The sequence below is a fragment of the Camarhynchus parvulus genome, chromosome 4 (genome assembly GCF_901933205.1).
Source record: "Camarhynchus parvulus chromosome 4, STF_HiC, whole genome shotgun sequence".
Classification (NCBI taxonomy): domain Eukaryota; kingdom Metazoa; phylum Chordata; class Aves; order Passeriformes; family Thraupidae; genus Camarhynchus; species Camarhynchus parvulus.
The window spans coordinates 33,071,498-33,087,458 of record NC_044574.1 but is presented as its reverse complement, the minus strand read 5'-3'; the positions used below and the strand labels follow the sequence as shown (position 1 = coordinate 33,087,458).

The 15,961-nt window shown below is 36.8% G+C and overlaps 1 protein-coding gene across 35 annotated transcripts in view; it reads left to right on the top strand.

Moving 5' to 3' along the window:
• The window catches only part of TENM3 (teneurin transmembrane protein 3), a 1,284,378-nt gene that overhangs the window by 1,168,051 nt on the left and 100,366 nt on the right, over nt 1-15,961 (top strand). For all 35 annotated transcript variants that reach the window (XM_030947662.1, XM_030947654.1, XM_030947660.1 and 32 more), the window contains one exon: nt 1,868-2,106. In XM_030947662.1, the coding sequence (XP_030803522.1) occupies nt 1,868-2,106 (239 nt within the window). The remainder of the gene's footprint in view (nt 1-1,867; nt 2,107-15,961) is intronic.

Below are 15,961 nucleotides of genomic sequence, written 5' to 3'. Positions count from 1 at the left end.
GCCAGAAAGGAAAGAGCAATAAAGGTCAAGTGGATAAGACACTTATCAGGACTTAATGAATTTACATGATTCTCTGAATCTGTACAATCCAAGTAATGCTGTTGTAAATATTTTTACATAGGGCTAGTTATTATTTTGGTCTTTGCTGCATTGAAAATGTCACAAGTTTTAATGAAGTACCTTCTTAGACAGGACTTAAGCTACCAGGACTTTGTCTTTTGAGATTGTTGATTATACTCTGAGCTCAGAAGCTAAAAAAAATTGGGGTGTGCTGTTGTGCACCAGTAGATCTAATGCATAAGCTTCTGTTGCTGCCATCAAGTTGAATATTGTTCAGAATGAAGTAACCTATGTAAAATATTTCATGTTTGTAATGCAAATATTTCCAAGTAGAGGACCTATGCCAAGATGTTGTAATTCATCCGTTAACCTCCCATAGCAAAATCACCTGTAAACAACAAATCTTGTTTATCAACTGCTGGTATTTTTCTCAGGCTGCAGTGGGGCAAACTAATTTCTAGTGTCTTTAATAGTGTAAATTGGTCCATTACTATGCAAGAATCCGAGCATTTGTCCCAGAGAATCAAAGTCCCATGGCTAAGAAGCAGCTCAGTGCCGCGTGGTGTAACTAGAAAGGCTTTGCCCCTGCACAGCTGGCTCAGTTAGTGCTGGATCCTCTGAGCAGTGCTGTATAAGTGACAGGCAGCAGGCAAATACAGCATGCACTTACCTTCAGGAGGACCTGGGTATCAGCAATTCATGAGTGTCTCTCAGCTATGACAAAACCCAAACCCCTTTCTGGTTCTATTTAGCTGTGTGTTGGTAAGTTCAAAGTCTCCACAGAATGCTTTCTTACCATTTTTACATATAATGTATTCATTTTGCTGGGCTTAATTAGGTAAGGGCAAGCCATATGCTACAGGGCTGCCAACATAACAACTTGGTGGGAAACCTCTGGTGCAAAGACCTTTCTTTGAATGAGGTTTTGTTGTTCATAGAGTTGTGCATGTGTATCTGGAGAAAAACTCCAGGTAAAATGTGCCATGTTTAGAGACTCTTTCAAAGTAATTATGATTGCATGAAGTGAAATTAAAGGATTCTACCATATAGAAGCTCAGGGAGTAATATTTCCTTTGGAGATTTTAATTGAAAAAATAAACTGGTGACTCACAGTGTGCTTAACTTTAACTTTGCTTTTCACATCTGTTGCTGGATTTTGGTCTTCTTGAACACTTAGTAGATATATTTCTTTGGACTATTTCTGCTAGGCTATAGCTAGCTCCTTGTATCCATAATCAGATTTTTTTATGGTAGGAATATGTGCAAGTAGATGCGAACTAGTGAACTGAATACTTAGGACAGACAAAAAAAACTTCTTAAGTGACTATTTTTGAAGAAGTTGCCAGAAATTTGTAACTCAGAGATTGCTGTTTTCTTTGTACTTAACTTAGGAAAGCTGTGATAAGTAGTGTGGACTGCAGTCACATTGCTCATTATTGACTTTTTAATGGAATTCCCTGTAGTCTGTTGCAGAAGCCAACACAAATAAACAGCAGCAGAAAGCCTGTCCCTACTTGTCGGATAAACTATGAGAGACTTCCTCCCTGCTACCCTGTATTTTGGGTAGTTCTGTTTCCTGTCTGGATGCCAGTGTATTATTAATGTTTGGGGGGCTTTGGTCTTTACTTAAAGGGAAAGTGTCTTTTTACATGTGAGTGTGACAACAAGTTATTGCTACTATGACCCTTTGTAGATTGGATGTTGTTAGCTAATTGAAAAATGGGCAACATCAAACAAAAGAGTTATGATTGCCTGTGCTTCAGCTTGATTTACTTTTATACTTTACCATATGCTCTTTCTTTCACAGGCATTTCCTATTCAAAACAGGAACAGGGACCACACCGCTGTTCAGCACTGCCACGCCAGGGTACACAATGGCATCGGGTTCTGTTTATTCCCCTCCTACTCGGCCACTACCTAGGAACACCCTGTCCAGAAGTGCTTTTAAATTCAAGAAGTCTTCAAAGTACTGTAGCTGGAAATGTACTGCACTCTGTGCTGTAGGGGTCTCAGTGCTGCTGGCAATACTGCTGTCCTACTTTATAGGTGAGTCCCATTTTTTATAATTGTCACTGCGGACAGTGGTGTCTGATGGATTATACATGGACTGTGACACACTAACCTTTAACTAGCCAAGTCTTTGGCAACACTAAAAGCCACAAGGATTTAATGAAAAGTCACAATTGTTTTGAGAAATTAGGAAATTTGAATATTTTGCAAGCATCCTGTAGCTTGATGGTCAGTGAATTAACTTCAAAGAAGTATTCACACTACAATTAAATTATGTGGGGTCAAGTTCTTATAAAAGTATACGTAAAATATAGGCTGTAAAAATTCCATGATGTGACTATAACTTTCAGCATATCGTTGGAACTCTTTTCCTCTCATTTTGCTGAAATATTTCTAATACAATCTTTAGGAATGCTGACTGTCACCTATTTCATCATTACATCCATGTAGGTTTGTGTATAGAACTGGAGCAGAAGTCTAATACAGATGTTGGATTGTGAAATAGGGAAAGTAATTGTCCGAAAGACAACATGCAGTGAAGATTTAGACTTCTTCCTCTCTTGTGGGTTGTTTATTTTTAATTAATGTCACTTTTCTCTATTTGTTTGTTAAATTCTGTTTTCCAAATTTTATTTTAGAATATTTCCTTCATTTCTTAATCTCCTTAATTATTTTCATTAATATTCACTATAAATAGTATGTAATTGGAGTTTTAGGCAGTTAATAGAAGCAATAGTTGACTATGAGAAAATGTCCTTGACTTTAATAAGGGAACACAACAGGATCATTTTGCACTCATAACTTCCTTTGCATCTTTGTCCAGATTACAGATTTTTTAATCTCTTGAGACCATAAATGGTTTTCAAAGACTTTCTTTTAACTGACTTGTTAATTAGAAGTTTTGGTCATCACAGTTACGGAAATATAAGTGTAATGATCTGGTTTTTGTTACTGGTTGGACACAAGTTTAGCATCTTGAGGAGTGGAGGAAAGAAAACCGAAAGAAGTCAATCTCTCTTTCCTTCCCTCTTTTTAAAAGCAGTGTTAATTTATAATAGAGCCTAGAAGGCCTTAAGATCCTTAAATCTTCATGTCACCATTCAAACAACCTTGTTGCATTTCAGTGCAAGACACAGCATAAGCTCTATAGAGCCTTTGAAGTAGTTCGTACTGAGTTGAATCTCCTGTGAACAATGCAAGAAACTGGGTTTCTGAGTAGCTGGAGAAATTCCCCTCTGACCCAGCACAGCTGAGCCCCTGAGCACCCTTTCCACCTCAGCTGGCAGCCCCAAAGAACAAAAGATGTATATGCAAATGTAGGGCTTGCCACTGCTCTTCAGCTTCCTTCAGTCATTGCATTTGTGGTTGTTTCATGTGAATGTGCAAGGAGTTTAAAGGTGTGGTTTAGAGTTGAGTTTTGACATGAAATCTTTTTTTAAGTAGGATTGAAATAATCCCACTTATAAAACACATTAATTGTGCTCAGTGTTTGTAATATTGCCTCATAAATCATCAGAAGTAAACATCTGCTACTAAATAAATGCATAAATATGCAAGAAAGAATTCAGCATGAAGTATCACTGTCAGAAGTTGGGAAAAACAGCCATACATACAGTAAAACACTGGAGACCTGATTGTGAGCTGAGCTCTACACTTTGCCAGCCCCAAAGAGCCAGATTACTTATGAATCTGAGGGGCACAGGAAGATAGCTGTGCCGGCTTATTTCTCCCCCAGGCGCATTAAGAAATACAAGCATGTCTAATGCGCCTCTATTCCTATATTCGGGAAAGAGGACGGAGCTTTCCCGTGAGCAAGGGCTGAAAGCTTCGCACATCATTTATTCACATACCCTGTAAAGAAAAGATAGCTGTACAACATTTCATTTCGTGGGTGCACGCCAGCTCACATCCTAGCTGAAATAATGCACAACAGCCTTCCCCTGCCCACAGTCAATAGGGAGCTCAATGCCTACTGGTGATATTACACATATTTCAGCTAACTCAGCAATCTAAATGTAAAATTCAGCACTCAGAGATGCTCTCTAGAGAACTTTGTGTCCATAAAATGACGAATGGATTGCACTCATTCATATATGTGGTTTTCCCGTCTCTGCAGATGTGATATCAGAAATATTCCCCGTTTAATAGGCCAGCTAAGTATAAATGAGTAGAAATCATTAATGTAAGATGGAAGCACTCCTTCATCTTAGTTGACTGTTTCATAGAATGGTTTGGGTTGGAACAGATATTTAAGATCATTTAGTTTTAAACCCCCTGCCATGGACAGGGACATGTTGTGCTAGATCAGGTTGCTCAAAGCACCATCCAGCCTGACCTTGAATACATCCAGGGATGGGGCATCCACAGCTTCTCTGGGCAACCTGTTGCATTGTCTGACCACCTCACAGCAAAGAATTTATTCCTGGTATCTAATCTAAACCTGTCCCATTTCAGTTAAAGCCATTCCCCTTTCTCCCATCTTTGTGAGAAGTCCCTCTCCAGGTCTCTTTCAGGTCCCCTTTGGGTAATAGAAGGCTGCTGTAAGGTGTCCCCAGAGCCTTCTCTTCTTCAGGCTGAATAACCCTACTCCCTTGTAGGAGTCTAGGAAACATGTCTTCAGAGGAGACATGTTTCATAATATAGGTGTAAAAGGGAAATGACTGAGTAGGAAATTGTTTGTAATATTAAAAGAAGGGAGGGATTGCAGTGTTATGTGACCCCTAGCACCCTGTGATATGCCTCCAATACAGTAGTCTAGCATCTCTGCTGAAGTTTACAGCAGCGGAAGTGGCATGTCATATTTGTATAGCCAGTTTGAGACATGTTTTGAACTTCACAGAAATATGTTGCTACAAGTGTGAAAATGCTACCATACCACCTTGTAGTATTTGCATGAAAGAATGAATTCAATATGAAGTATCACTGTCAAGAGCTGGGAAAACACCCATTTTGCAGCCTGATTGCAGCAGAATATGCCAGTACACGTTGATAAGGTGTGGCTGATGTCTGTGGTGTGCCTGTGGCAGCTGCAGACAGAAGGACTAATAGACCACTCTTCCAGTGAGTGGTGGTGTAACCCAGCCCTTCTCAGAAGTGCAGAGATAAACGTGTCATGCCCAGGCTTATTTTAGTTACAGTGAGTATGGGGTAGAGAAAGTGACTTGAGATCTTGCTGCCTCTGCTCAGGCGACATAAGGCAGAAGAGACAGTTTGCTAGACTTCATGTCTGCCTTTGCAGAACTGCTCAGTCAATTACTGCTCCGTCAATTAGCCCAGCCAGAGGAAGGAGCTGCATCAAGAGTCTGGTATGTCTTGCACTTCTTCCATCACTCTGACAGGAAAGACTCCTGCGTTTCCAAAGTCTGCAAAGATGAGGTGAGAGCAGAGAGTGTCAGCATGGGTAGAGACCAGAGCAGACACTACACTCTAAAGCCACTTACTGCAGTCTTGGGGATCACAAGGAATTGAAAATGTTATTTCAGTCTAATGGAAAGTCTTCCCATGAATTCTTGCATTTCTAGCCCACAGGTCTCTCTCAACCATTCTGCAATGTACAAAGTATTTAAACTTTCTATTCCTGTCGATTAGGCCTGCTAAGAGAAAGTAGAAGAAAGTTGTGGAAAGTGTTGGTCCTTTGCTTTGAGGCTTCATCTACTGTTAAATGGTTGAGAAAGAAATAAAGCAACAGAAACACGCAAGTGCTGAAACAAAAGATAGTGTATTAACATATAGAAGACAGGAATTAAAAATAGCTCTAGTTTAAAGTCAAGGATTCAAGGAAAAGCTCCCTGAAATAATGGATTACAAAATGGGGAGTAAAGAACTTTAACTGCCTTATTTTGGGATCAGGTTTACATTGGAATTTCTTTAAGCTGCTCATTTGCTTAACTTCTGTCTGTAATCAGATTTGCAACCAAGGAAAAAAGCAACCTTTTTTGTCCAACATAAATATTTTAGAATCTTCTTCCCCTGTTTGGAAGACTGGGAAGAGCAATATTAAATATAAGCCATTAAGGAGTAAGAAGAATGAAGTTGCCTTTGTTTGACCTCTTTCTGTACAGACATTAACAGTTTTAACCAGCTTGGTACAGAGTGTCCGTGTGAAACCAGAAATAGAGTTCAGTTTTATTATGTGGGGACAACACAGCACTTTGTTTCCTTGGTTTCTCCGTGGCTTACTGCCTCCTTCAGCATCCATCACTTGCAGTGAATGAATGAATAAAAAGAAAGTTCTGAAGGCAAGTTCTGAAGAGCACCTCCTAGGTCAAAAATAAGCACCAGGTCAAAGTTTCATATGTAACCACCGTCCTTTAATTCCACATTTTGGGATTTTCCCTGTCCACTTGGGTTTTACTAAGCGAAGGAGTTTAGTTGTTCTTGGATGTGATTTTTCGGAACAGAAAAATCCACTGTGTAATTATAGGGAACTAACCAGTCAGAAGGAGTTGTTTCCAATATGTTGTTACATATCACAGACTCTGACCAGTTGTATTAACAAACTGATTTGTACTGTACTAATTATTTCTGCTGTAGTGTGGATTCAGCAATTAATGGATGAAATTAATGAGAATTTGGGGACCTCAGAACCCCTCTTTCTTCCCCAAGAGTCACTCTAGCAATTGATTCTCCATTGCCAATGGCACTGTCTTGACATTTTGTAAATCAATATAAGAAATTACTGCCATTTTCAGTGTACATGGAACTGAAGAGGGGAGCAATTCAGTTCCTCAGTGCTGTAACTGCACAATACCAGATTCAGTCAACTAAGCATGAAGAGCTGTACACTGAAAAATTGCAGGCATCTGTCATGAATTTTGTCTTATGTCTGCTAAATAAATTTCCACGAACATAAAACATCATTTGAATGCACAATAAGACCTGAGCTATTTAGTCGGGCCTTTCCTGTCCTGACTGCTTCACAGCAACCTGTCATACTTTCAAGTCATTGAGCACTTCACTCTTTGTGTAACTTGGGATTGATCATTTTGTTAGCCTTATCTCAGCAGTCAGTGGTCAGAACAAGAATATACACCAGTCAGCTATTCATTGTGATAAAGCAAGTATTTACATGTTGGTGATAACAGAAGGGCATCTCTTCTGTTGGAAAAAAAGAAAACCAAAAACAAACAAAAAGTAATTCCATTTCATTTAAAAGGCCAAATAATTATTTTTGTCTCTATTGCCTTCATCACTTCACCGCTTTCTTTATCTATCAGTATTTTTTTCCTACTTAAGCAAATCCAGTTTGGACAGAAAATAAAGCTAATATTTAGACTTAACAGATGAAATATCTTATGGGAAAACATGTATTTTAGTTGGTACTTCATTCTGTGGGAAACAGTAGAAAAACTTGGCTTCTGCTACAACGCAGATTACCATAAGATCATGATGAAAGCTTCAAATGAAATGTGAATGGAAAAAATACCAGATTAGAAAGCCATGTTTGATAATTACAGATAATTAATATTTTCTACACTGTATAAAAATAGCTGCATTGTGCTTGTTTTGCAGTTATTATAATAAGCACTCATGCTTTTTGTCTGTCTAAAAATGTTACTGTTTTATCATCATCCCAAAATATTAAAAATAAGCTGAACATCATGTGCCAGTATATTTCAAATAATGGACAGCTGTCTTCAGAGTTATCTCAAAAACTTCCTGAGAATAAGAACAGAGCAACTTAAGAGGTTTTTAGGTAGAAAGAGAAGGAAATGTCCAGGAAAAATAGCAATCTGGTTTCATTATTAGAGGAGACTGACACATCAGACGGATGAGAAGTGTGAAAGATAGTGTGTGACTATCTGAGGTGAGTTTTAAGTAATTGTTGAAAATTACTTAATTGTCTGTTTTTGTAGACTAGGGCTAACATCCTCTGTCCTCAGTGATATTTCTGAGTTTGTTGTCAGTGGTTCTCCCATATTAGTCAGGATATAGTGTGACAGCTGCTGGCACTCACAGATCTTCCCAAATTGTGGAGGACCAGCTGCCCTTCCTGTTGGGTTCAGTGGCAGAAGTCATAGTAGGGCAGAACTACTCTCCATAACTAATTGATTTATAGCCTTGACAATCACAAAACTGAATTTTGTCACTAAAGCAATAACTAAATATACCTAATAATCTATTTTACTTTATCAATAAAGTACAATATAATATTTCTTTTTGATTGCAATGCCAAGTTAACATTTTTCTGCTGTTTGTAAGGCTCAGTTACTGCCAAGAATAAGGAAAACAACTTAATTAATAATGCCATTTAAATGGAATTTTTTATTACAATACCTAGCATAGGTATTGTAATGAACAGGCATGAGGGAGAATATGGTTTAATTGTCATTAATTACCTTACTTTTCATTATGCTTTTATAGAAACTGTTTTTCTTTTTGACATAAATTTAATTTTGAGTATTGTAATGCTATTGTCACTGAGAGTTTCAGCAACAACTTTTGGCTTACTTCCTTCTCTTCCCATTTCTGTCTGCTTCACTCAGTTTTGCTGGGACCCTAGCTATGTCTGGAGCATCACTGAGGTGTGTGGGTTGAAAATATGTTCCCGGTCTACAAATATGTGGCAGATTTTTACAGTTAGCTAGGTTTGTGCTCTCAGCCAATTTGTTTTTCCAACAAAATAAAGCCATGAGGTAAACAAATGTATTTATATATCTGATTCTCAAAAATAAAACAAATTGGTTTTCCTTTTGATCTGCTGTAATAATTTGAAGGAAGTGCTCTGAGATTTTACAGTTGACCAAATCTACCTATCACAATCTATTCAAATTACCATGCAAAAATCTGCAGCAGGGAAACTTCTCTTATGTAACCTTTCTGAGAAAGCGTGCCAGCTATCCAAGCACAGCTCTTTAGCATTGTCTGATTGCGCCACTTAGTAGAACCACATTGATGTTCTCATGTTCATACTCACTCTGTGCTCACTTTATCTGGATTTGTGAAGACAGCCAATGTCTCTAGCACTGTAGAAAGTACATCATTTGTTGCAAAGTGTAGACTGACTACTCATTTTAACAATCCATGGGGCTTTTAGGGAAGGTTTCATGTGTCTCTGGTGCATTTGGAGGCAGCAACAATGTTCATTGGTCATCTTTTGTTCAAAATTAAAGCTTGGTGGGATTTGGAAGTGGCAGCCTGTCAAATTAAGAATCTTTGGATTAGGGTACATAGTGATGTCTCTCTTCTGTCCAGAATGGATGTTTCCAGATCTGTCTTAGCTGTGAGTGTCAGGGGCAGCCAGAAGCTGGCTGCCTCTGATGGCAGGGCCGTGTGGAGGGGTCTGCCTTCCCAGCACATGTGCCTCTGCTCTGTGCCTGACAAAATCTGTGTGCCTGTTGTTTTAGACATCAGTGCCACATGTTGCTCTCTCCTGCTTCAACTGGGCCTTCAGTGTGAGGTCAGCTACCCAGCACAATAATTTAGCAGCTAGAAAACCACCTCCTGAAATTACTAAAGTTGAATGGACCTTAGAATAGTCCCTGATGTCTGAAGTACCAATCTCCAGCTTCTATTTCAGTACTTAAAAATCTTTAAAGATAAAATCACAAAAGCCAGATAATTGATAAATGTAGCCCTTGGCTTACTCATAACTAATAATTAATACTGGTTCAGGCAACTCTTTTCACTCACTCCTGACATGTGCTTGGTGAAGAGCAGTATTCAGATACAAATGTGACTTTCCACACTGGTTTTTTGCTTTAGAATGAGGCTTAATATTACAGCTAGTACTTCCATGACTTTGTGCATTACAGAGGTTTTCAGCTCTGTCTAACATGTGATCAAATTATTTTTCTTAGTATCCCAAAGCTATGGATTTTAAATATCTGTATGAGCTTCATATAATGTTTAAAGCATTGGTGATGAGCTCATTTGGCTTCCTTAGAGTGGAAATATTTTGTAAATAATAATGTAATTTCTTATGTTCACCACATTCTTTCTTTCAAGACTGGGAGGCAGAGATAGAATGAGTAGTCCAAAAACGAAGTTGTTGTTCTTTACTGCCTTACTGGGCTGAAAGTGTTTTTACCATCTTTTTTGAAATAGTACAAAATCTAAACATGTTGAACATCTGTCGTGAAGCATAAACGTGAAATATACTTTCTTGCCTCTTGCAAGAATACTCTTGTGGATAATGCCTTTGGCTGATGTTTTTAAAGCAAAAATCTCATTGCTGTGTTCCAGATTAAGCACAAAGCAGAGTATTACTGCTTCAGGAGTGCAGGGAATTCGTACTTGGTTGGTGTTGTGGATGTCGCTTGCTATTATTGTTCATGGCACTGAGAATAAAACGTTCATTGAGAAAGATAATCCTCACACAAAAGGATGTAGGAACATGTAATTGACAATCAGGAGGTTAAAAGAGACTTGACAAGATTTCAAGGGATTAAAAAAGTTAATCTGTCAAGGCACACCTCTGCTCCAAAGGCTTGTATTCTAATTAAGATTTATCACAAGCTTTCTGGCAATAGTCCTGTCACCCTTGCACTTTTACCCAGTGGAGGAAATTGAAACTTAGTAATTCCAGCAATATAAGAGGTGTAGTAATAATCTGCAAGATGACATGATGATGACATGCCATTGCCTGTAAGTCCCACACATCATATTGTGAAGCAGTATGATGTTTTCTCAAAATCTGGATGTTGCTTTCAGGAAAACTGAAGTCTCTTGCAAGCACATTTTGTGGAGATGTGTGTCCTTCTGCAGTTCTCCTATAGTCTTCTGACAGACTCCCAAATATTAGCAATTTTTCGGACTAATGTGATATTCAGTTAAAATGCACTGGCTTTTGATAAAGAGCAAGCTTAGAGTAGTTTAAGAGGTATCCTTTGTATTCCGTCAGTCCAGGTAAACATGTAGTTCATTTTAGTAGTAGGCAAATGTGTGTAATACTTCAAATTAATGCGTATGTTTAAAGAGATTTTGCAAAGCAGATATTTCCTTGGGTGATTACTTGACTTGTTGTGGACATGGGATTAATCTTCTCTTCTTTGCTGTTTCAATTAATTGGTAGTTCTTTGGTAGTTTCAATTAATTTATAACTTGTGCCTGTGAAGAAAGAAGCTAGCTCTTAGACATGTGCTGTCTGCTGTGATATTTTAATTACAATACGTGTGTTAAAGCTGGTCATTTTGTGTATAAATTGCATCTTTTCTGTAAACCACAATATTTTCTTGTTTTTTTTCTTTGAAAAGAACTGCTTGTTCTCTTTTTGAGTGCTTTAAAAAAAGTCATGTCCGATGAGATTTTGGTAAACCTCTCCATACACAAGCACTATAGAATGAAAAGGTTGAGTCCATGTGTCCAACCTTGCTTCAAGCAATACCATTTGATATTACATTTATGGCTGAGATCACAAGAACACATGGGTTTTATATGGGTGTAATTACTCCACTGCAGGGATTAATTATGGATGAAAGTTAGATGTCCTCTGAAGTAGACAGGAAATTGATGCCATTTCAGACAACTCCATTCACAAAAAAATACCCCAAGCCCACTGTCCCTTAGGAATTGTCACCTTTAGCAGCATTTGTAGTTTTATAATCCAGTAAAAAGAAATGTGCTACAACTGTTTAGATGGCATGGACATTTGCATTTCAAAAGGTTATTTTTCCTCAATAATAAAACCAATAAAACAAAACCAGAGTGGTTTTGGCAATATTTGATAAAATAGGATCACACAAACGCATGTCTTTTACTTGTTCTACAGAAGCAGTAAGGTGGGGGGGTTAGGTATACAAATGAATATCAGTTATTTGGAAAATTACTTAGTTCCAGAAACCTCTAAGTATAGAAGTAGGAATGTTTCCTGTAGTTTTTTTTATTTAAAAATACTTCTAAGTTACCCTTATTATGGTACAGGAAAAGTAGCATTTTTGTTTCAATAATACTTGTTGAAAGCTAAAACAATATCCAGCTGTATAGAGTTAACCTGCTGCTAACCACTGATTTCCTGAGGTGTAACACAGTAAGTGGGTACAATAATCTTTAAATTTATCTCTTTTTGTGGAATGTCCAGGCTTATCTGTTGTTCTACCTTCTCTCTCATCTTTGAAAAGCCAAGTCTCACAGCCCTTTTTATTAAGGCAATTTTGCTGGGCAGTGGGTCCTCATTTGACTCACTCCAAATCTTTTCACACTGCTGAGTAAAAGTTACTTATGTTTTCAAATTATTTCCCAGGTTTTTAATTATTTCTCCAGCAACTTCTTTCCTGCCTCCTGTTAGTACTCTCAAGTAGAGGTAATGAAATTGAGGTATCCACATTTGAAAAGGAGAGATGCAATCCTTCCTGTTATTTCAATTCAGCTGTAGCCAAAATTAGAGGACAATTTTAAAACACATCCTTTTTACTGATCTAATGTCACACATTAAAAGGAGTAGTTGGTTTTCTCTATCAATTTTATAAATGACCATTACTTTAGAGCTAAGACTGGCTGTTCTTAATATCACCTGTAAGATTTTACTTGCAGTGTTATGGCTAATTTACCTTTAAAGGGAAAAAAAATCAATGTGACGCTGTAATCCTAACTTGTTTTTTCCAAGGCTTGGATAATTGATACAAACTACAAAGTGGTTTACAAACTGACTTGCAAGCAATTCACTAGCTTTACAAACAATTAACAGTAAGTTTGTCTTTATGTCACAGGTTCCTTTCATAAATCATGTATGGTAAATTGTTTTTTCTATTGATAGTATTTTTCCTGTACCTACAATATAACTTTGCTTACAGAAATAGTTTAATAAAAAACACATTTCAGCTTAGTGGAGGAACATGGTGTGTTATTCCAATGCACATAAAACATATTAATGATGATATAATAAAGGATTCCCTATTTAATAGCCAATCCCTAGAGTGGTGGAGATGTTTCAGTAAGAGGATGACTGCAATCACTGAGCTGTTGTAAGCCCTGGGGTTTTGAACCAAAGGTTTGCATGAGATTATTTGCTTATGCAGATAGCTAATGGTTTACAAGTTTACACTGGAGGTGTTGGAGTAAGGTAGAGTTGGCCCCCTTGAAGATGAACTCAGCATGTCCATTCTGTTTTTTAATACGGATTGAAGAGGAAATTCTGTGAGCTTGCAAGTTGATCTGCATGCATCTGCATGGCTTATGCATCTACATAATTGCACTGTTCAGGTAGGTGAGTGATAATTACCATGGAGAGGTCTAAATCACCATGAAGAAGTTTTGTAAAGAGGTTATAGGTTATTTTCTTTTGGCCTCAATCATGTACCTTTGATCTACAAGTGGACTGGTGTAATTGTGAGATCATGAAGCCTGAAAAACAGCAAAGGATTAGAAAACCTATATATTGACTTGCACATTCAATCAACTTGCATATGATCTCAGCAGGAAATTCAAAACAAAAGCTAATTTATGGAAAAATATGGAGTTCTAATCACAGTTTAGCTCCATGGGGTTCCAAATAACATACTACAATCTCTACATGCAGATGCTTTCATCTTACATTTCAGATTTGGTGACATTCCAAAAGTTCTTATCAAGCCTTATTATCATCTTTTATTAAAGCTTATTACATTTATCCTTATTGCATGTTTGCTGTAATATTCTGTCATTCTTAATATGGAATAAAAAAAGCTTTGATCTTTTTTAGCCAGTCATGAGATGGAAATATGCAACACAAGTGTTTCACCATATAGTATAAACTCCCAGCTCAGTGTGTCCTTTGAACATTGCATTAATTGGCCTCTGTTTCTTTTTCCTTTGGTTTATGAATCTTTTCATCAGACTGCATTTCTTTGTGCCATCAACATGCAAATAGGCTATGCAGGATCATATAGTGCCACTTAATTATATCCCTCAAGAGGTTTGTGGTGGTTTTGTTGGGTTTGGGTTTGGGGTGATTGGTTTCTCTGTAATAAATAAGGCTTTTGAACTGTAAGAGTGGTTGGATCACTTCATCAATGCTCTTACCTAAGAAAGGTGTTTCCAATTAATTATAGACATTACATTGTCATTGCTCTTCTTGACACTGTGGGGGTGTGATCTAAAGGACAGAGCAAGACCTCTGGTGGAATTGTGAAAAAAAATTAAAATAGGTAAAAAAACCACGAACTTCAGCTTTTTTCTAAAAAGCAAGTTTAAGGAAGAAAAAGAGTTACGAAATGAGAAGCAATAAAATAAAAAAATCCTTGAAGGAATACAGAAAAGTTATTAGCCTGTAGTCGCAATCTGGCCTTGACATGTGTAAATCAGGAAAATTTTCTTCTCTTCCACCATATTTAAAATAATTGATCATGACTATTAGATAGAAACCCAAAATTTACAGGATGCTTTTCCTGCCCTTGTATGAACAAAGAGTCCACAATCCAATATGCACTTCCCATCATTTCTGTACTTGTAATGATTTTTTACCATCTTTTTAGACTGAACAGCATTAGCTGGAAGAAAAAAAAAATTATGTTGATGAGAAAGCCCAGGATAATACTAAAGACTATTTAGGTATAGTGGAGACTATTACAAAATGGAGTAGGTTTGCTGTTTGTCAGAATAAATGGTCATATCTGAAACAGGACATGATAGATATATCATATTTAGATAAGAGGCTACTGAAAGATTATCTTTGTTTCTGTTTTAAGAAATCTGGATTCTCCCTTAAGCTTTGAATGCGCCTTGTATAATGCAGTTGACAGAATCAGACCATTGTTACATAAAAGTCCCTGGCTTGACAACTGAAATGAGACATCTAGCCATACAAGTTTTTAGAGGAATAAATGTTCCATCTTGGGGTAAATATAGTAAAAATATTTACACCAAGACTACCACATATCTTTCTTAACAGTTCAAATGCAACAATACTTTTAAAGTGCCATGTAATCATCTTTGATTAGCAGTCAAAGAAAGTAAGTTTATCCACAATAGACAGCTGATATACCTTTGTTGCTATTTTTTTTCTAGACATTTTTTTTTATGTTTTTCAAATTCATTGTTAAAAGATTCCAAAAGAAAATGAGGAATAGACTAGATAGGTTGGATTTTTTTTGCAGATGAAACAGTAAAATCAATGGACCCATTCAACTGTTCAGGATAAAAGGGAAAATACTAGTTTTTCAGTTACTGTATTTATCTTGATAGGTATTACTAGGTTTTTCACATAGCACTCTACTAAAATGTTTTACATTCAGGGTATATGTTTAGCAACTTTCATGTGATGCTGTTGGTGACTAGTCTTTTGAAGGTGCTCAAAAGCATGTACTTTAAAGATATTTTAAATTTAAAAATTACAAGGGTATTATTGATTTGAGAAAAACAGTAATAAATAAAGAACTTGTCTTTGTAAATTTTAATTCACTTTATTTAAGATTTTAATTAACTATTTTTAATTCACTATTTGATCTGCAGCAACATCCAAGGTATCCTATTATCTGAGAAAAAAGCAAAAGAATGCAAATCACTGACAGTTCATTTGCACATCTTCTGGTCCACTTCAGGTCCTTCAGAATAAAATAGATTTAGATTCTAATTATGTCTGCAAGAAAAATATATGGAAGATAATTTTAAAAACCACTTCAATGTTCAAATATTTCATTTTAAAATGTATTGCCAACAGGGAGATGAACTAGAAGATAATCCTTCAACAAGATTGAGCAATAATTGCAATTTGCTTAGTTTAAATTATAATCTTCTTTGCATTGCTTTAAATATAAATTATGTTCACTTTTCCTTATGTTTAAGCGTGCATAAAGATTTTTCAATTAATTCTAAGGAAGCAATTTTTAAAATCATGGTTTCAAAATATCAGCACCCAGAAATATGTAGCAGTGGCAGTCCTGTAACATGAGTTCAATAACTTAGCAAGGAGCTCATCTTCAAGCACAGCTTCATGAATAATAAGACTTGATTACCATACCTTGTAAAACACATGGGA